The sequence below is a fragment of the Syngnathus floridae genome, chromosome 1 (assembly GCF_059516105.1).
Source record: "Syngnathus floridae isolate MCC-2025c chromosome 1, RoL_Sflo_1.0, whole genome shotgun sequence".
Lineage (NCBI taxonomy): Eukaryota > Metazoa > Chordata > Actinopteri > Syngnathiformes > Syngnathidae > Syngnathus > Syngnathus floridae.
In genome coordinates this window covers 489,264-508,098 of record NC_142413.1, presented here as the reverse complement: position 1 = coordinate 508,098, position 18,835 = coordinate 489,264, and the positions used below count along the sequence as shown (strand labels likewise).

General features: G+C 56.8%; 4 protein-coding genes across 13 annotated transcripts in view; 2 read left to right on the top strand and 2 right to left on the bottom strand.

The window, feature by feature from the left end:
- The window catches only part of svep1 (sushi, von Willebrand factor type A, EGF and pentraxin domain containing 1), a 30,001-nt gene extending 15,970 nt beyond the window's left edge, over positions 1-14,031 (top strand). For 3 of the 4 annotated variants that reach the window (XM_088392609.1, XM_088392720.1, XM_088392661.1), the window contains exons 20-50: positions 84-245; positions 320-402; positions 483-579; positions 650-763; positions 907-1,020; positions 1,114-1,315; positions 1,391-1,548; positions 1,637-1,835; positions 1,926-2,101; positions 2,232-2,356; positions 2,434-2,563; positions 2,910-3,080; positions 3,166-3,339; positions 3,430-3,549; positions 3,740-3,916; positions 4,027-4,111; positions 4,468-4,659; positions 4,739-4,906; positions 5,123-5,801; positions 6,025-8,720; positions 8,986-9,223; positions 9,296-9,451; positions 10,313-10,376; positions 10,448-10,621; positions 10,959-11,135; positions 11,202-11,375; positions 11,943-12,113; positions 12,794-12,889; positions 13,228-13,323; positions 13,398-13,491; positions 13,557-14,031. In XM_088392609.1, the coding sequence (XP_088248735.1) occupies positions 84-245; positions 320-402; positions 483-579; positions 650-763; positions 907-1,020; positions 1,114-1,315; positions 1,391-1,548; positions 1,637-1,835; positions 1,926-2,101; positions 2,232-2,356; positions 2,434-2,563; positions 2,910-3,080; positions 3,166-3,339; positions 3,430-3,549; positions 3,740-3,916; positions 4,027-4,111; positions 4,468-4,659; positions 4,739-4,906; positions 5,123-5,801; positions 6,025-8,720; positions 8,986-9,223; positions 9,296-9,451; positions 10,313-10,376; positions 10,448-10,621; positions 10,959-11,135; positions 11,202-11,375; positions 11,943-12,113; positions 12,794-12,889; positions 13,228-13,323; positions 13,398-13,491; positions 13,557-13,587 (7,493 nt within the window). In that variant the 3' untranslated portion in view covers positions 13,588-14,031. The remainder of the gene's footprint in view (positions 1-83; positions 246-319; positions 403-482; positions 580-649; positions 764-906; positions 1,021-1,113; positions 1,316-1,390; positions 1,549-1,636; positions 1,836-1,925; positions 2,102-2,231; positions 2,357-2,433; positions 2,564-2,909; positions 3,081-3,165; positions 3,340-3,429; positions 3,550-3,739; positions 3,917-4,026; positions 4,112-4,467; positions 4,660-4,738; positions 4,907-5,122; positions 5,802-6,024; positions 8,721-8,985; positions 9,224-9,295; positions 9,452-10,312; positions 10,377-10,447; positions 10,622-10,958; positions 11,136-11,201; positions 11,376-11,942; positions 12,114-12,793; positions 12,890-13,227; positions 13,324-13,397; positions 13,492-13,556) is intronic. The other variant, XM_088392790.1, reaches the window with a different exon arrangement.
- Positions 13,909-16,405, bottom strand: txnb (thioredoxin b). The gene is made up of 5 exons (XM_088395696.1): positions 16,236-16,405; positions 15,232-15,336; positions 15,090-15,155; positions 14,169-14,234; positions 13,909-14,090 (listed from the first exon to the last, which is right to left on the bottom strand). The coding sequence occupies exons 1-5, from the start codon at positions 16,260-16,262 to the stop codon at positions 14,019-14,021; spliced, it is 336 nt and encodes a 111-aa protein (XP_088251822.1). The 5' UTR covers positions 16,263-16,405; the 3' UTR covers positions 13,909-14,018.
- The window catches only part of poln (polymerase (DNA directed) nu), a 27,805-nt gene continuing 24,358 nt past the window's right edge, over positions 15,389-18,835 (top strand). For 5 of the 7 annotated variants that reach the window (XM_088393195.1, XM_088393275.1, XM_088393359.1 and 2 more), the window contains exon 1: positions 15,390-15,594. In XM_088393195.1, coding sequence (XP_088249321.1) covers positions 15,590-15,594 — 5 coding nt within the window. In that variant the 5' untranslated portion in view covers positions 15,390-15,589. Of the gene's footprint in view, positions 15,595-18,835 lie in introns of all 7 variants that reach the window. The other 2 variants (XM_088393618.1, XM_088393536.1) reach the window with 2 other exon arrangements.
- LOC148403101 (prostaglandin reductase 1-like) overlaps positions 17,216-18,835 on the bottom strand; it is a 3,849-nt gene continuing 2,229 nt past the window's right edge. Inside the window, exons 6-9 of the mRNA XM_088395351.1 lie at positions 18,219-18,492; positions 18,043-18,148; positions 17,579-17,697; positions 17,216-17,449 (exon numbers count right to left, since the gene is read on the bottom strand). Coding sequence (XP_088251477.1) covers positions 17,339-17,449; positions 17,579-17,697; positions 18,043-18,148; positions 18,219-18,492 — 610 coding nt within the window. The 3' untranslated portion in view covers positions 17,216-17,338. The remainder of the gene's footprint in view (positions 17,450-17,578; positions 17,698-18,042; positions 18,149-18,218; positions 18,493-18,835) is intronic.

Here is an 18,835-nt window from a genome sequence, read left to right as displayed (position 1 = left end):
TGACAGCGACGGAGACTCTCCACGCTTGCCTGGATACGGCCGGCCGGATTTCTTTTCTCCTGATTGGTGCGTCTCCTCCACAGTTCCGTGCTCGGCAGGTCATTTCTCCCGAACGGGCCTGGTTCCTTGCTACGCCTGCCCCAGAGATTACTACCAGCCCGATCACGGACGCTCGTATTGCCTGTCGTGCCCCTTCTACGGAACCACCACGGTTACCGGGGCGACCACCATCCAGCATTGCTCCAGTAAGCCGTCCCGTTGGGCACCTTTCTCGACACGGCCGGCGCCGCTTGTCTCATTTTTTGTTTTTCCTTTTCAGGTTTCGGCTCCAGCTTTCTTCCCAAAGAGGAGAGCGCGACGGCCGCTCCGGAGGTCATCGAGGACTACCAAGCCGGCAGCCAGGTGGGTGGCGCTTTTTTTCATTTCCTTTTTTATTTCCCCCCTCCTCCCGGAGCCCGCTCCATTCTGGACTGTTTCGGCAGGTTTTCCACGAGTGTTTCCTCAATCCCTGTCAGAACAAGGGAACGTGCGAAGAGGTGGGAGCCGGCTACGTCTGCACGTGCACGCCCGGGTTCACGGGTAAAGAAAGGAGAAGCTGGGAGCGCCTTCCGCTTTTTTTGTCCCCGTCTTTGACTCGCTTCCCCGACAGGCGCTAAGTGCGAGGCAGACGTGGACGAGTGCGACTCGGCTCCGTGTCAGAACGGAGGCCTGTGTAAGGACGGCATGGGAGAATTCCAGTGTCAGTGCAAGGCGGGATTTTTAGGTCAGTTCGAAAGAAAAAAAAAAAATGGACGCAGCCACTTGGCCAAGTAGTCATTCTTAGCAGTCAAGTCGAAATGGTGTGAAAATGTGTCCCGCAGCAACTTCTTTTTTCTTTCTTCTTCTTCTTCTTCTTCTTCTTCCTAGGCTCTTTGTGCGAGGTGGAGGCCAACGAATGTCTGTCATCGCCGTGCCTGAACAAAGGCGTGTGTGTGGACGAGGTCAACCGATTCTCCTGCAGTTGTGCCGGCGGCTTCACAGGTACCTTGGATTTTTCGGAGAAGCGACAAACGGCGGCGTTTTTTTTCCTTTTGTTCTTTTTTGTGCCTCTGCCGTGTCGCCTCGCTCGTGCAGGACCTCGCTGCGAAGCGGAAATCAACGAGTGTCTGTCCGAGCCGTGCCAGAACGGCGGCGCCTGCGAGGACTTGACGGGCGGCTTCGCTTGCCGGTGCGCCGTCGGCTTCTCGGGGGAGCGCTGCGAGGTGGACGTGGACGAGTGTAGCTCGGCCCCCTGTCTTAACGGCGCCACCTGCGCGGACGGCGTGGCCGATTTCAGGTGATGCGCGTTCCGTCCTTTCTCGCTTTTCCCGCTCGGCTTTGTCACGCACGCTAGCTTGTTCCCGCTTGGCAGGTGCGAGTGCGTGGAGGGCTACACGGGTCGGCTTTGCGAGGTGGACGTGGACGAGTGCGAGCCCAACCCCTGCGCCAACGGGGCCAGCTGCCTGGATGCTCTGGGCTCCTACGCTTGCCGCTGCCTCCCCGGGTTCAACGGAAGCAGGTGTGAGACAGGTACGACGGTCCGGCTCGCCGCGAGAACGTCCCAGAGAGGGAGGTTGCCGAGCCACGGCGACTTTGGTTTCTTTCCTTCCCCGGCCAGAAATGTCGGCGGCTTTCAACTTGGACTTTGAGGTGTCGGGCATCCACGGTTACGTGTTGATGGACGGCGTGATGCCGACGCTCTCCGAGATCACGTGCACCTTCTGGATGAAGTCGTCGGACACCACCAATTACGGCACGCCCGTCTCCTACGCCGTGGAGGGCAGCTACAACGCCTTTCTGCTCATAGACTACAACGGGTCGGTCGAGTGGAGTGGAGTGGAGTGGGAGTCCGGATTGCGCGCGAGGACCGACCCGCCAATAAAACTAGCGTACGAAAAACCTCGCAGGTGGGTTCTGTACGTGAACGGAAAGGAGCGAATTACCGACTGCCCGCCGGTGAACACGGGCGGCTGGTACCACATCGGCGTCTCCTGGCGGAGCTGGGACGGCGACTGGAGGATCTACATCGACGGCAAGCCCTCGGACGGAGGCAAAGGCCTGTCGGTCGGCGCCAGTATCCCAGGTGTAGTGCTATCCTCTGAACGCACGGCTACGCTTAGCTCCGCCCCGCCCCGACACGACACGACACGCCACGCTCGGTCGACGCGCGTCGCTTGTTAACGGCTGAAGCTCAACCCTGGGCCCGTCCGTAGGTGGAGGGGCGCTGGTATTGGGTCAGGACCAAGACCAGAGAGGCCAAGGCTTCAACCCGGTGGAATCCTTCGTCGGCTCCATCAGCCAGCTCAACATCTGGGATCGCGTCCTCACCCCCCAACAGGTCCGTACCCGACCCGGACCGGATTTTCACCTCGGCCGTGATGGTGACAGGCTTTGCGTTTTCAACCTCTTGTGAAGATCAAGGTCCTGGCCAGCAGCTGCCCCGCCTCCCACGTCACTCACCGAGGGAATGTTCTGGCCTGGCCGGACTTTCTCAATGGAGCTCTGGGCCGAGTCAAAGTGAACCTCAGCAGCATCTTCTGCGCCGGTGAGTGCGCGTGGGACCGATGGGTGGGTGGGTGGGTGGGTGGATGGACGGATGGATTGATGGATGGATGGATGGATGGATGGATGGATGGATGGATGGATGGATGGATGAATTGGTTGGATGAATTGGGTGGGCGGATGGATGGACAGATGGATGAACGAACGTGTGTTTTGGGTGGGTGGATGGATGGATAGATGGACGGACGGACGGACGGACGGATGGATGGATGGATGGATGGATAGAGGGATGGATCCATCCATCCATCCATCCATCCATCCATCCATCCATCCATCCATCCATCAATCCATCCATCACTCGGGGGGACCCAATGGGTGCCTGTCTGCAGACTGCCCACAGCTGGAGAACGCTGCACCGCACCTTCACGCCTCCTCAATGGAGGTGAGTCCCGGCGCCCAGGTTCAGCTCTCGTGCGATCCCGGCTTCTACCTGGTGGGGGAGCCGCTTCTCCAGTGCCAAAATCAAGGAGAGTGGAGCCACCCTCTTCCCAGCTGCGAACGTAAAGAAATGCCAAAAGCCTCGTCCCGTCCAGGAATTTTGTGGAATGAGCGATAGCTAGCATGTCTGCCGTCCTTCTCCGACAGGCGTATCCTGCGGGCCCCCTCGCCCCCTGGCGAACGGCGAGTTTCAGGGCGACGACTTCCACGCCGGCGGCTCGGTGGTCTACCGCTGCGAGCTGGGCTTTTACCTGCTGGGGGACGCCAAGGTGCACTGCTCCAACAGCGGCAAGTGGGGAGGAAATCCCCCGGCGTGTCTCGGTAGCTCCCCTCACCTCACCTCACCTCGGGGCACGGCACGGCACGGACGGAGGCGCAGCATGTGTACGTCGTCCCTTGTGTGCATTTCAGACGTGGACGAGTGCGCCCTCGGATCCGACTGCGACGGTCACGCCAGCTGTCGGAACACGGACGGCTCGTACACGTGCACCTGCATCCACCCGTACAGCGGCGACGGCAAGAACTGCACAGGTAAAATCAGCCTCAGCCACCCAATTGAACTGATTTATTTGTTGGGGGAACAGTGCTTTGGCGCCATCTTGTGGCAGCTTACGGCAATTGTAAAATGCGCATGGGTCAACGGCTCGTGGATTCCACTATTCTCACAAATAATGTCGGGGAGCAAAAGTGATTTTTTTTTTCCCCCCTCTAACCGGGGCAGAGCCCGTCAAGTGCGAGCAACCCGGCGAACCCGACTTTGGCCACAGAGAGGGCAACGACTTCCTGATGGGCAGTCAAGTGGTTTTCCACTGCCAGAGCGGCTACCAATTGATGGGCGCGGCTCAACTGCGGTGCCTGGAGACGGGAAGCTGGGACGGCCCCGTTCCGTACTGCCGAGGTGATTAGCGCCGGCCGAGAGGCGGGCAAATGCGACGGCCAGGTGGGCTTCGGTCCTTCTTTTTTTTTCCCCATCTGACTTTGCGTTCCTCTGTGCTTGCATGACGACAGCCCAGTCTTGCCCGGCGCCATCTGTTCCAGAGAATTCCATCATGAAAGGAAGCAACTTCACCTATGGAAGCAAGGTGACATTCAGGTACCCCAGCCATGTCTTTTTTTTTTTTTTTTTTTTTTTTTTCCCCCCCCACCACAAACAGTGTGGACCCTTTGTGAGTCGTTACTCCTTCTCAAAGGGGAAGTCAAGAAAAGTCCCTACCTCGTATGCGTCCCCAGTCATTTTTCTCCATCTCAGCCATCCAACCGATCACGGCTCAGCTTCAGAAAACCGGTGAGCCGTGATTGGTCATTTTCAGCAAGTGGCAAAATATTGCACAAAGTCAACATGAGTCGCAACGGTGCGTTCCCACGAGCGCGGAACGTATCTTTCCTTGTCCGCGAACGCCTCGACGGGACACGCGGATGTTGACGCGCACGTCTGGACTTTGCTTACAGCTGTATGACGGGTTTCATCCCGCAAAGCCCCTACGAGGTCCAGTGTCTTTCCAGTCTGGTGTGGAGCGGGACGCCCCCTGTCTGCCATCCCGTGTCCTGCGGGGCGCCGCCCATCGTCGGCAACGCCTACTACACCCTCACCGCAAACACGTACAAGTCGATTGTGTCGTACGCCTGCGCCGAGGGCTTCAGGTAGCTCCGAAAACGGCATTGACGCGCGTCAAGGCCTGCTTGACTTTTTCATAGACGTGCGTGCGGTGTTTGCGCAAAGGCCGCAGGGCCCCGTGGAAGTCACCTGCCAAGACACGGGCGAGTGGAGTCGGCCCCACCCCCGCTGCGTCAGCGTCCTGTGCGGCGACCCCCCGGCCCTGCCAGACGCCGTGACCCGAGGAGAGAACTATGAGCTGGGGAATAAGGTGCACTATGTCTGCAAGGAAGGGTAAATGAGACCAAAAAGCCTCGATCGACGTGTCGTGTCGTGTCGGCCGGCCCGAGGCGTAGGCCTCCGGTTGGCAGTCAACTAACCCAGAGCAGCAAAGGGGTTTTTGATTTTGACGAGCCCAGGGTACTCCCCTCGCGCCGGCCGGCCGCCCGCCTGCGGCCAATTCCACAATAGCTCCCTCTCTCCCCTTTTGTCCGTCCGTCTCCTCCACAGCTACACCATGATCGGCTCCGGGACCAGGGAGTGTCTGGCAAACGGCGGCTGGAGCGACAGCTCGGCTCAGTGCGTGCCTCGCTCCTGCGGGCCCCCGCCCGCCGTGGACCACGCCGAGCCCTACGAGAGCCACCAGCTGTTCGGGGACACGGCCAATTATTACTGCACCGACGGCTACGCGGCGGCGGGCGACAACTCCAAGATGGTGTGTAACGCTCAGGGCGTGTGGGCGCCCCCCGACGGAGAGGAGCCCCCCCGCTGCGTGGCCAACTTCTGCCTGCGCCCGCCGGAGCTCCCCCACGCCATTTTGGACTCGCTGGGCAAAAGCAGGTACGCCAGCCACTCGGAGGTCAGCTACAAGTGCGAGGAGGGCTTTGTGCTCAACAACAGCACGGCGACGCTGCGCTGCCTCCCGGGGGGGGAGTGGGAGCCGCCGGCGCAGCGAGTGGCCTGCGTGCCCGTGCGCTGCTCCCAGCCCGACGCCATCGAGCGCGGCTACGTCAGCGGAAGCGACTACGCCTTCGGGGCCGTCGTGGCCTACAGCTGCGATAAGGGCTTCCTGATCCGAGGGGAGAAGAGGCGGACCTGCAGAGCCGACGGGGAGTGGGCCGGAGTTTTGCCCGTCTGCGTTCCTGTGTCCTGCTCGCCGCCTCCGCCGCTCAAAAACGGCTACGTCCAGGTAAGCCGCCGAGCGCCCGCCGAGCGCCCGCCGAGCGCCCGCCGAGCGCCCGCCGAGCGCCCGCCGAGCGCCCGCCGAGCGCCCGCCGAGCGCCCGCCGAGCGCCCGCCGATCTTTTTCTTCCGACCGACCGACCGACCACCGGTTCGCACCCGCCAGAGCTCGTTTTATTTTGCTGTTGTCTTCCGACCAACCGCCGGCTCGCTCCTCTTTCTCCTCCAAAGGTCCGCGGTCGGTTCACCTTCAACAGCAAGGTGATCTACGCCTGCAACGCCGGCTACAAACTGCTGGGTCGTCCCGAGCGAGTTTGCCAGGCCAACCGCCAGTGGTCCGACAACGACCCGCCCACCTGCGTCCTCTTGACCTGCGACCCCCCTCCCCAAATTGCGCGCGGGCGCTACGCGGGCACCGACTTCCAGGTGGGCCGCAAAGTGGAGTACTCGTGCGACGAGGGCTACGAGCTGGCGGGCGACGCCGTCTGGACCTGTCTGAAGTACGGCCGGTGGGACAAGTCGAGGCGTCCGCGCTGCTCCCCCGTGCGCTGTCCGGAGCCGCAGCTGGAGGAGAACCACCTGCTGGTGAAGAGCCTGGACTCGGAAACGGGAACCGTGGAGTTATCCTGCGAGGACGGCTACGCGCTGCGGGGGCCGCGGGTCCTCCGCTGCTCGCCCTCCCGCGAGTGGAACGGCACCTTCCCGCTGTGCGAGCGGGTGCTCTGCGGCCCTCCTCCTGACGTGGCCTTCGGGGCTCCCTCCTCTTCCTCGCCGCCGCCGCCTTTTCCGTTCACCTCGGCGGTGAGCTACAAATGCGTGGACGGCTTCACCTTTCGCAAAGAGGACTCCGTGTCCTGTCTGTCCAGCGGCGAGTGGAGTCGCCCGCACCCGGAGTGCGTTCCCGTCGAGTGCCCCCAGCCCGTGGACATTTCCCACGGCACGGTGGACGTTCAGGGCCTGATGTACCTCAGCAAAGCGCTCTACGGCTGCAAGAGCGGATACCGGTTAGCGGGCAACGCCACGCTCCTGTGCGGGGAGAAGGGACTTTGGGTGGGAGGGGTGCCGTCCTGCCGCCCCGTGGAATGCTCGCCTCCCAAACAGATCGCCAACGGGAAAGTCACGTTCACCAAACTGCAGTTTGGCCACAGCGTGGCCTACTCCTGCCGCCGCGGTTACCGCCTCCAAGGCCCGGAGACTCTGGAGTGCCTCGCCAGCGGGGAGTGGAGCGGCGAGCCGTCCGTGTGCGTGCAGATATCCTGCACCCCTCCCCGGCCCGTCCAAAACGGCTTCGTGGAAGGCCAGGATCACGGTTTCGGCGTCACCATCTTCTACAGCTGCTTCCCCGGCTTCCGGCTGATGGGGCAGGACCACCTGACGTGCGAGGAGTTTGGCTGGTCCAGCGCCGCCCCCGTCTGCGTGCCCTCCGACTGCGGCCTGCCCCCTCACATCGACTTCGGGGACTACGTCAGGGCCGCCGAGGCGGGGGGCTCCCCGGAAGACCTGAGCTTTCTCCACGGGGCCACCGTCGACTATCGATGTCACAAAGGCTACGACCTCACCAGCGCCACCAGGCTGGCGTGCCAGGAAGACGGGAGCTGGAACGGGACGGCGCCCTCCTGTGTCCCGGCCGAGTGCGTGACGCCCCCGAGCCCCGAGCACGGCCGCGTCAACGTGACGGACACGTCCCGAGGCAGTACGGTCACGTACGCCTGCGAGGAAGGCTATCGGCTGGAGGGAGCGGCAGTCAGGCGCTGCTTGTCGGGGCAACTGTGGACCGACGACGCCCCGCTCTGTCGCCCCGTGTCTTGCGGAGACCCGGGGCCCGTCGCCGACGGCGCCGCTCGCGGAGGCGCCTTCGTCTACCCCGCGGTCCTGCACTACACGTGCGATCCCGGCTTCGTCCTCGAGGGCCACGATAGCATCGCTTGTCAGGCTGACGGGAAATGGAACGGACGCAAACCGGAGTGCCGGTCGGTGTCTTGCGGCCCTCCCGACCTCGCCGCCGATATCACCTTGGAAGGCGACGACTTTGCGTACGGCGCCGCCGTCCGACTCGGCTGTAAGCCCGGTTTCCTCCTTCGAGGCGAGTCGCTCAGTGTTTGTCAAGCTGACGGCAGCTGGAGCCACCGCTCGCTCAGCTGCCTCCCCGTCCGCTGCGAGAAGCCCCCCCCGATAGCCCACGGCCGAGTCGTGGGCTCCGACTTTGCCCCGGACGGCGAGGTCAAGTACGAATGCGAACCGGGGTACGCCGCCGTCGGCGAGCCGACGCGCCGCTGTGGGTCCGACGGCCTGTGGGAGGAACCGGCGCCGCGCTGCGACCCCGTCGGCTGCGATCCGCCCGAGGACATCAGCCACGGCTTCCTGAACGGCTCCACCTTCAACCGCGGCGACGTGGTGGAGTACGTCTGCTTTGAAGGCTACGTGGCGGTCGGGGACCCCGTCCTGCGCTGCTCGGCCGAAGGCGTCTGGATAGGCGGCGTGCCCCGGTGTCAGCCCTGCGTCTGCGCCCTCCCGCTCTTGAAATTCGGGGCGGTTCTGGGCCGCCGGCGCGCCTGCGGCGACCGGGTGGACTTCCGATGCGACGAGGGCTACTTGCTGTTGGGTCCGGCTCACGCCGTGTGCGAGGAGGGAGGTGTGTGGAGCCCCGGCGTCCCCGTGTGCGGCCGCGGCAGGTGCGCCGTCACCCCGCCCACCGTTCCCAACGGCGTTCTGCTGGGCGCCAGCGCCGCCTTCCCGGACACCGTGGTGTACAGGTGCAGGCCCGGCTACCGGCCCAGGGGTTTGCCGCACCTCTCGTGCGGCCGAGACGGCAAATGGGCCCAGCCCAGGATCCGCTGCGAGCCCGTGGGCTGCGGAGAACCGCCCGCCGTTGCTCATTCTCGAGTGGAAGGAGGGGCCTTTACCTTCCCCAACCGCGTCACCTACAGGTAAACTGCCGCCGAGCAATACTTTATTTGCCGCTTTCACACACACACACACACAGTTTGGACAATACGGTATTTCTTCTTTGGATGAGCCTAGCCAATTGTGAACATTTGATGGCAAAAAGGTTTCCACCAGATGGCGGCAAAACACCAGCCCAGATGCTCGCGAGGGTGGCACCAAAGGGAGCGCCAAAGATGCATGAAGAGCAGAGTACAGGTTGGGATGATCAAAAATCAATCCGTCATCTTTGCCTGAACCTTTTCACAGGTGTGAGGATGGCTACGAGCTGGCCACAGCCGCAGCGACTCTCTCCTGCCTCAGCGACGGCACTTGGTCCAAAGGCAGCGTCCGTTGCCGTCCCGTCCCCTGCCGCCTCCCCCCCGCCAATCACTCCATCCCCCACCTGGCCATCGCCGGACAGGAGCTCACTCCCGTCGGGGGCACGCTCGCCCTCTCCTGCCCGGCCGGCTTCTCCCTGCGAGGCTCGGCGATCGCCCAATGTCAGGTAGCAAACGTGCAAGTCCCGCGCCGCGCCGGGCCGGGCCGGACGGCTCGTGATCATCTCTTTTGCACAAAGATGGGCGGAAGCTGGTCCCCGAGCATCGCCTCGGCTGGGTGCGAGCCGACGGCGTGCGACGCGCCGCCTCCTCTGGCCAACGGTGTCCGCGAGGGGGACAGCTACAACTACGGAGATGTTGTCACCTACTCGTGCCTGCTCGGCTTCGACATCCAGGTTTGTGTAGGAGCGTCGGCCTTTTCCTGCTCGGTTGCTCAGACCGAACACAATAGATTTGATTTGATCAGCTGCAGCTCACCTGGTGGATTTTTGGGGCTCACTTTCTTCCCTGAATATCCATTTGAGCTTTTGAATTGAATATTTGGCCAGGCTTCTTCTTCCACTGTAATGCACTTTCACTTTTGGCCCCCTGGCCTGCAGTGATGTCATCCAATTGCGGCAAGTCACGTGATTTCCCCGCAGCTCTCATCGTTATGCTGAGCACGCAGAGCCATTTGATAAGAGACTTCCTTCCCTCTCTCTCGCGCCGTATTGATCTTATTGCAACATGAACTGCATAAACCGTGGGTGGGTGGGTGTTTGTTGAACTGGAGGCCCGGGGGCCAGTTACGGCCCGCCACATCATTTGATGTGGCCCGCCAAGACGAATTGTGCATCCACTTCATGTGTCAATACTCAAATTGCAAATTGCCTTTACTTAAAAAAAAAAAAAAAAAGAGAGATTGCTCAAGTTTTTATGACTATGCATCTTTTGAAAGATATTTCAGCCGTTGTTACTGGTCTCTGATTTCAAACACTTGTTATTCGTCAGTTTGTTGTGTACATATATCAGATATGGCCTTGACAGTCATAACGGCCCTCCGAGGGAAACTATGACAACAATGCGGCCTGCGACAAAAACCAGTTTGACACCCCTGGTGTAAACCAATGACACGAGTCCCCACCTCGACGTTTCAAGCGAGTCTCAGGACGTCACTGTTGAAGAAATAAACCAAATTCCCCTCTTTGTGACATTGGTACCAGGAGCACCTGGGTGAGGAAACGCGCTGGGCTGAACTTTAATGATGTCTTCCACAGGGGGACTCTGTTCAGACCTGCCAGGCGGACAAAACTTGGAGCGGTACTCGACCGGCCTGCCTCGGTAAGTCCGTAGAGACGAGCGTCGTCGTGGCCCGGTGTTTGTTGACGCGGCCCTGCGTGGTCTCCCCCCAGCGCGGTCCTGCGGGCCTCCCCCGACCGTCAAGAACGCGACGGTGCGGGCCACGGGAGAAACGTACCTGCGCAACGCCAGCTACGCGTGCCACGCCGGCCTGCGGCTGCTCGGCCCCGCCACGCTTGTCTGTCTGGCCAACGGCACCTGGAGCCTGCCCGTGCCTTCCTGCGAAGGTGAGCACCCGAAGGCGACATCGCCGCACAATTTCCCTGGTGCCCAACTGAATCTGGAGGCGCTCGGCTCGCTCGTTGAAGCCAAGGGCTCGGTTTTTCCACGAGTAGCTCTTGCCCGGCTTTGATCCGTTTGTATCAGCGCAGAGGCTGCGGGAGGGCTGCGCCGCTGCGGGCGCGGTCGTCGGGAGCGGCTCCTTTCATTCCCGCGCTGGCAAATTGACTCGAGGCACGTCTGTGAAAATAGAGTGCGGTGGACTCGGTCCGGCCCGGAGACTTTGTCCCGCCGCTGTCGAGGTCGGAGAACGGCGATGAGCGTGATGTGATTGTGTGATTTCAGCGGCTCGGGGCTGCGAGGGCCCCGAGCGGATGCTTCACGGCAAAGTTCAAGAGCACAACCTGATCACCGGGCGCGCTTTGGCCTTCGCCTGCGACCAAGGCTACAGCCTGGTGGGAGACGCCCTGGTCATGTGCATGGGGGGCAACACCTGGAGCTCGGCCTTCCCCGCTTGCCAGCGTGAGAAAGCCGGCGGCCGACGGACAAATTGCCAGCGCAAATGTTAAGCTCTCCTTTGTTTTGCAGCCAAAGCGTGCCCGACGCCTCCCGGCTGGAAGGACGGCCGCGCCGAGGGCCGCAACTTCTACGTGGGTCAGGCGGTGCGGGTCAACTGCCCGAAAGGCCAGCAGCCGAGAGGGGGCGGCGCCATCACGTGCAGGCCGGACCAGACCTGGAGCACCCCCAGCTCCGTGTGTGAAAGTACGTCCGCCGCTTCTACCTCACGTAGCGCACACACACACACACACACACACACGCACACGCACTGAAATGAATCAATCGTTTTGGGCGCTGTTCTATCTTTGTCCCAAATTGTTGCGCTATGAATAATTTCATATTTTGATGTCACCAGCTCGACCAATCAGAAATGAATCATCTGAATATGTCAGGAAAGCTGACTAGCGTAGCAAATGCAGCGAACCCCCGCTTCCTGGCGCAAAAGTAGTCCTTTGGCGCCGTCGGGCCCAAAGAACAATGTTGGAGTGAATTGCCCGCTTTCAAGAGCCCAAAAAAAAGAAGCGTCAAACATTTGAGCCAGGCTCATCTTTGGAGAACGATTGCTGCCCAAAGAAAATATAAAAAGGGCTTAAACCCCTCCTCTTGTTTTGTGCCTACGCTTTGATGCCAACCAATTGAGTCTGCACCAAAGGCTGACACGGACTCCAATGAGCCGCTTCCATAGCAACCATTGTCACGGTCTCCTTTGGTGGAGCTCAAGTGCCAAAGCGCGTCTCTGCTGTAGCGAGTAACCGCTGGGCTGTTGTACAGGGGTCTCCTGTGGCCCCCCCCTCCACGTGGCCCACGGGCTGGTTCGGGGAGCGGTCTTCCAGTTCGGGGACGTGGCCGCGTACTCGTGTTTTGGCGGCTACGCCATGGAGGGCGTCGGAAGGAGCCGCTGTCTGGAGAATGGCAGCTGGACGCCGCCTCCCACCTGCAGAGGTAGGGGGGGCTAGGTTTGTGTGTGGATGGCTACTCCTCGAAACTTTAAAAATGTGTCAGTCTGCAAAGAGTGCTTGCTTCAAGTTGATCATTTGGCACCAGATGAAGTTGGGGGTTTTTATATATAGGTTTGGCGGTATTACCAAACGCATCCAACAGAAACGTTTCTAAGCACCAAGATGGTCAAACAAATCATGTCATTTTGTCTAAAGTCGGTTAGCTTCATGCTAACGTATTAAGTGAAACCTCGTAGGCAGGTTACGGTCATTATAAAATATCGTAAAAACTGTTCCTGACAACCACGATATTCTGATGCGATTGCAATCACAATCAAATCATCCAATAAAAGTCCAAGTCGATAAGAGCAACATTATTGAGTGACTCCCATAAATGAGCAGTGTTGCAATCTGGCGAGGGTTCACTGTGCTGTGCTGTGCTGTGCTGTGCTGTGCTGTGTTGTGTTGTGTTGTGTTGTGTTGTGTTGTGTTGCGTTGCGTTGCGTTGCGTTGCGTTGTGGGAGTGGCAGTCATTCTGCAAGTCAGCCTGACAATTGCACACCTTTCATTCCTTCCCAGATCAGTCACAAACAACAATTTCAACACGTTTTGTGTCAGCTAGTATGAAAAAGAGTTGCGCTCCTGCACGCATTCTCACCTGTATGAAATGTGTGTGTGTGTCAGCTGTGTGTTGGCTGCCCTGCCAGAACGGAGGCGTGTGTCAAAGGCCCAACACCTGCGCTTGCCCGGAAGGATGGATGGGCCGACTCTGCGAGGAGCGTGAGTAGCTGAGTCATTCCCGACAAGGCCCATTTCTCACGCGCAATCACACATCGCACATGAGACCCCGCCCCGCACGACACCGAGTTGCCCGCCAGCGGTTTGGACATGTTGTGATTTTCCTTTCCGAGGTGAAGGAAGGGGCACGTGTGGGCACGGCCGCTTGTTCATCTCAGCGTGCCGTGCGACTTTGCCTTCTTGTCGCAACGGGACGTACCGACTAGCCATTTTGTCAACGTTTTGCAATCTGGAGGGGGAAATGTTGATTTGTTCAGTACGGCTTCTCCGGAATGTAGTCAAACAAGAAGCTGGTCACGTCTTTGTCCCTCTTTGAGCAGCCATCTGCATCCTGCCGTGCTTGAACGGAGGGCGCTGCGTGGCTCCCTACCAGTGCGAGTGTCCCGCCGGGTGGACGGGCACCCGCTGCCACAGCGGTGAGTGAGCGAGCGAGCGAGCGAGCAAGCGCGCATCGCCCGCGGCTTCTCATTTCTTGGCTGTGCGTTGGCAGCCGCGTGTTTGTCGCCTTGTCTGAACGGAGGCAGATGCATCAGGCCCAACCGGTGTCACTGCAGTCCGGGGTGGGGCGGACACGACTGCTCCAGGTAACGTTTGGCAGTGCAGAGCGACGGCAAAGCAGATCCGTAAAGATTTTCCTCTGTCGTTGAAGGAAACGGAGGTCGGGATACTATCACTTCTAAACATTTCTCTGGCCCCTGTTTGGAGGGGACTTCCTCACAAAGCATCTCCAGCAAAGCAAGAACCCGTTTGTAATATAAAGCTGTATTTTTTTTCATATTAAGAAACAACAGTATTGAACATACGCTGCTACACACACACACACACACACACACACTTGTACAAATGATGGATGTGTTTGTCCAGTCTATGTAAAGTAACTTTTTTAAAATGGAATTAAAGCATAAATGGCTGTATTTGCTTTTGACACACTTGGTAGGTGTGATGCATTTGCGATGACAAAAAGAGTCCCAAGTTCCCATTGATTCAATCCACAGCGAAAATCATTTCCGAGCAACTCGGGCCAAAGTTTTATTGAAGCGACGTTCTTGTCACTTGTTTCGACGCACACACAAGACATGCACTGAATTCATGCTGGGTGGAATAAAGATGGTTACTGTTGTTTACTTTGTGATTTGATCAATTCCTTGAGTTTTTCAACATTGGCCCCAGAGAGCTCAGCTTGCTGTCAAAAGTAGGAACAAAAACAGAACATTTCGGAATTTAAAATTCAACAAGATGACATCACAAATGTTAGGCTTACCCGCTTTCCATTCCTGTAACAGTGGAATGTGGGCATGCAGTTGATTTCGCATTTCATGCTCACTTCCTGAAAAGCACAAAGTCCAAGTCGGTCAAATACAATACAATTCATCCCTGATTTCAAAATAACAACAATAATAATTGTTGGAGCCAATTGAGTTTCCTTAGCTTCGATTCTTATTTGTGTTTAAGACTCGCTGGCCTTGGGCCATGGACTTTTATTTGACAAAGCCTTTGCTCAATAAATAGGCTGCTCCCACTTGGTAGTTAGTCTCGTTTAGACCAAGAAGGAAGATAGTAGTGACATCATTTTTTAGCGCTAAAAGGCCGTTTCAAGCTACTTCAAGCTCGTCATTTTTGGAATTTAGAAAACAAACTTTAGTTTACTTCTTGGAACCCTTTATGTTGAAACCTTAGTTGGATTACAAACAATTTGTATTTGCACCGGTGTGCCACCTGTTTGTTTGTTTGCCTGCCTGGCTGCCCACCTGCCTGCCTGCCCACCTGCCTGCCCGCCATTCCCCCTCCCCCCTCCCTTTCCTTGCTTGGCCTACCACCTTTGCCTGCCTGCCATTGCCTCTCTCCCTCGGCCTGCATGCCTGCTTGCCTCCATTTTGGACATTCTACCTCCATCTTCAAAAGGGTATGAGCAACAGCTGTACACAGTGTTTTAAGATAAGCGTGTGACAAGAACGATACAACATCGAACCTTTGAAATTTAAACTGAACTGTAATTGACACTCACAATGATAATAAAAGACGGCGAGCCTTGACACACAACAGGAAGTCGATGTAAAAGCTCAAGCTGGTAACGACACTTCAGCGGAGGACGTTTCGTCACTTTCCACATTACCGCAGCTAAAATGTTTGGCAAAGATTAGGGGGCTTTGACATTTTGCCTTCCTGCTTCTAGCGGGCGTACCTGACACTCATCCACATCCACTTTGAGGAAAATCACATCTGCGTAGTCCGGGTCATTCGCCGCTGCCTGCAAGGGAATCCACCCCCTTTAGTTGAGCCATCACGACGCACGACATTGAACAGGAGAGACATTGTTGGCTCACTTCAAAAGTAGGGCCGATCATTTTACAGGGTCCACACCAATGTGCTGTGAAGTCCACCACGATGAGCTTGTTTCCGCTGTTATTCAGGTAACCCTCAAACTCTTCCTGGGGAGCAGAAATGGGGGGGGGGGGGGGGGGGGGGTAATCGGAGCAGGGCAAACAATTCAACAGCACAAACGACCATTCGACTTGTCCCGCTGACCGCGAACGCAGCATGACGTCAGCATCAGGTGATGACCAGGTTTGAGCTCCGTTTGAACATAATTAGTCCTAAATTCGACGAAGGGAACATCGCTGAGGAAAAAACACCCTAAATCGAGCCAAGGCAACCACTCGAGTGAGACGAACGCAAAAGTTAATGAGGTGAGTTTGAAGAAAGAAAAACCAAATCACACATATTGTATGTAGCACATATTGTAGTTGACTCGTCAAGTTGTTTTTTGGAGGGGCAAATTACAGTAGCCCGTTTTCCCGCCTCATCAGCTCGACATTTTATTGAATCCGACGTTACTTTTCACCGATCCAAAATACTCCAATGTAACTTTGATTGTTGTCGTTAACGTCCTTTGGATTGGAATTGCGGTGTCCGGAAATGTAGGTGTGACGCCATCCTTGTTTGCCGAAGAATTAGCATTAGCTTCGATAGCCGGCCGGCCGGGCGGGCGTGCGGGCGGGCTCTGTCACGCCAATGCCCCCCCCCCCGCGAGTTAGCTACGTTAACTCTGCCCAATCGGTCACTATTTTCACTATTTTTAGCGATGTACCTTGAGCCTTTTTTATCGTTCTGTCGTTCTTTCTGCAACGATGTCGATTCGCGGTCCCGACCATTACTTCAGTGGTTAATGTTACAGCAGCAAAGTCCACACATAAGTGAACTGTTCCAACCTTCGAGCAAAGGGTGGGAACAATCGTGGAGACATGCCAAATGTCCATTCTATTCTATTCTATTCTATTCTATGATGATGGTTTGGGCTTACAAACACACGGAAACCGAGCCAACTTACCAAGCTTTCAATGTTGATCAAAACCATGGCGATTGTTGCTGGGGGAAATGGGCAAGGCAGCGAGCTCACTTTTGCAAAACGCTTGAAGGCTCAGTGGAAATGACTCGGTTTGGGTGCCGTTACGGCGCTTTGGACGCAACACGCTCCTCCCTGCGGCAAGCTCAACACAAGCACATGAGGAAGTCGTGTGATTTTTCAAAATACAAGTGGGAAGTGCAACCACCAAAATAAAGGTAGAGCGCTTACACGCACACGCCGAGAGCTTTTAAAAACAGACTCAACGTTTTATGAGCTTCATTCTGTTTTTCACATATTGTCAACCGAATCCACGCAATGGTGTTACGCTTCTAGACTATTTGTATCATTTGTGTTTTTCTCACGAACTGCACCCTACACGTGTAGTAGTAGCAAGATAGCTCACTATATGAAAGGACGGTGGTGCCCGACCAACCACATGACCAAGTGGTTCACTAACATTAATAAATGAAGAGCATCTTTGGTAACCGTGGCGACGAGGCTCTCGCGACCGCCATTCAGATTCAAATCAGGCAAAAATAAAGGGTTGGCACACTTGAGCGGGAGGCCTTCATCTTTAATCGCCGTGCTATTTCATTGGATTTAACAGACTGTCGGAGTAAGACGCGATAAATGCATCTTGTTTGAGCCAAACATATGGACCTTTTAGATTTATAATGGGTCTCTTCAGACCACAATAAAGTTTACCCCCACGTTTAGGAAATTGCTGATGTTCAGCTCTTTGTAATGTCAGTCTTGCGCCATTGTTTCTTTACTTGGTAGTCTATTGAATAGTTTATACAGTACCTTGGAATTTAAAATGATTTTAATATCACAAAAACCTGGGATCTGGGCAAGAATTTGGCTGCGTACTAGACCCCCCCCCCCAAGCTTGTGTCATCACACGCAAAAGACTTCAGGCTATCATTGCTGCCAATTGCATCATCAGTATTGCGAGGCTGCCAAAACTTGCACGTGATTTATTCCTTTTTAAATGCTCAATACGTCAGAGGGAAAAAGTTGCGTTGTCATTCTTGCGAGTTGTGTGGTTTCCATCACTCGGACTAATACTGACTGGTGTCTTCACATCAGACTGCCACGATAGCCTTGCCGATGTTTTCTCCTCGCAGCATTCCCATGAAAGCCGCCGGCATGTTTTCAAAGCCTTTGGTGACGTGTTCGTGGCTCTGCAGTTTACCCTGCAAGACGGAAACAAAAAGCAGCTGTTTGTTTGTTTGCGAGACGGAAACCAAAAGCAGCCGTTTGTTTGCAGGGAGGAACAATGGCGGCAAGTCCAACGGTGACGTGTTTTTCCTCCCTCCACAAACCTCTTTCAACCAGGCCATGAGCCTCCTGAGGGACTCTGGGTGCTTTGGTTCCCATCTGCTTTGCATGAAGCCCTCCATCTTGAGCTGCTTGACGATCATGGTCATTTGAGGATACGGGCCTGTCAGAGCGACAGATATAAGCTCAAAATGGCTCCCCACGGTGGGGCTCGCCAAAGTAAGGCCCGCGGGCCACATGAGGCCGCCACATTTTGTTCAGTTATATGCTAATCATGGCCTGGCCTAGTTCCCCCACAGATAGCAAAAATCCGCTTTTAAATGACCTTGGTGATAAATGTATTGACCAAAAAATGCAATTAAGTATTTTGTTGAAACTCTCCAAAGAGCAGAAATGACCAGGTTCCTCTCAAAGGGACGCTCAGTTTCTCAAAAGGACAATGTCGCCCTCTAGTGAAATTGCGTTCCTTTAAATGAAAACACAAGCGCGCGCGCGCGCGCGCGTGTACCTGTCTGCGCCTCGGTGTCATTGTAGGTGGATATACTTCCGCACACGGCGATTCTTCCAAAATCTTTCATCTGTGACATGGCGACGCTGGAGAAAGGGCCTCCCACCTGAAGAGTAGTCCTAAAAGTATGAGGAGCGACAGAAACGCGAGGGCAGGAAACGCGGTCGTCGGCTCACGTTTTCGAAAAAGCAGTCGTATCCGTCGGGAGCGGCCTTCCTCAGAGCTTCCTCCAGGGAGGCCACCGTTTTGTAGTTGAAGGCTTCGTCGAAGCCCAGCTCTCTGAGGAAGGCCACCTTGGCGTCGGAGCCCGCCGAAGCCACCACCTTGCAGCCCTTCATTTTGGCTATCTGCCCGGCCGCCGAGCCCACCGCCCCCGCCGCCGCGTTCACCAGCAACGTCTCGCCCGATTTCAGCTCCAGGACTTCTTCGATTCCGTACAGAGCGGTCAGCCTGGTGACCGAGAGGATGTGCAGTAGGTAAGGATCCGGCTCGCCTTTCTCCTTCAACGCTTGCAATAATACCGTCGAGTCGCAGTTGAACGATTGGATAGACGCCAGCTAGAAAGAGTTCTTTTGTGCCAGATACGGAACAAGAGTCGCCTTCTGTTCTTCGACTGCTGCTCCCACGTCGGCGTTGACGCAGCCTAACCTACACAACGTTTTGGTATCTTTCTCGTATGTGTGACTTGACGCTCCTCACTGGTTTCAACTTCAGCGTCACAGCTACAAAACGGCCGCGTTCACGTCACAGATGGAAGCTAACTCAACTGCACCTTTGTCTCGGCGGACACGTT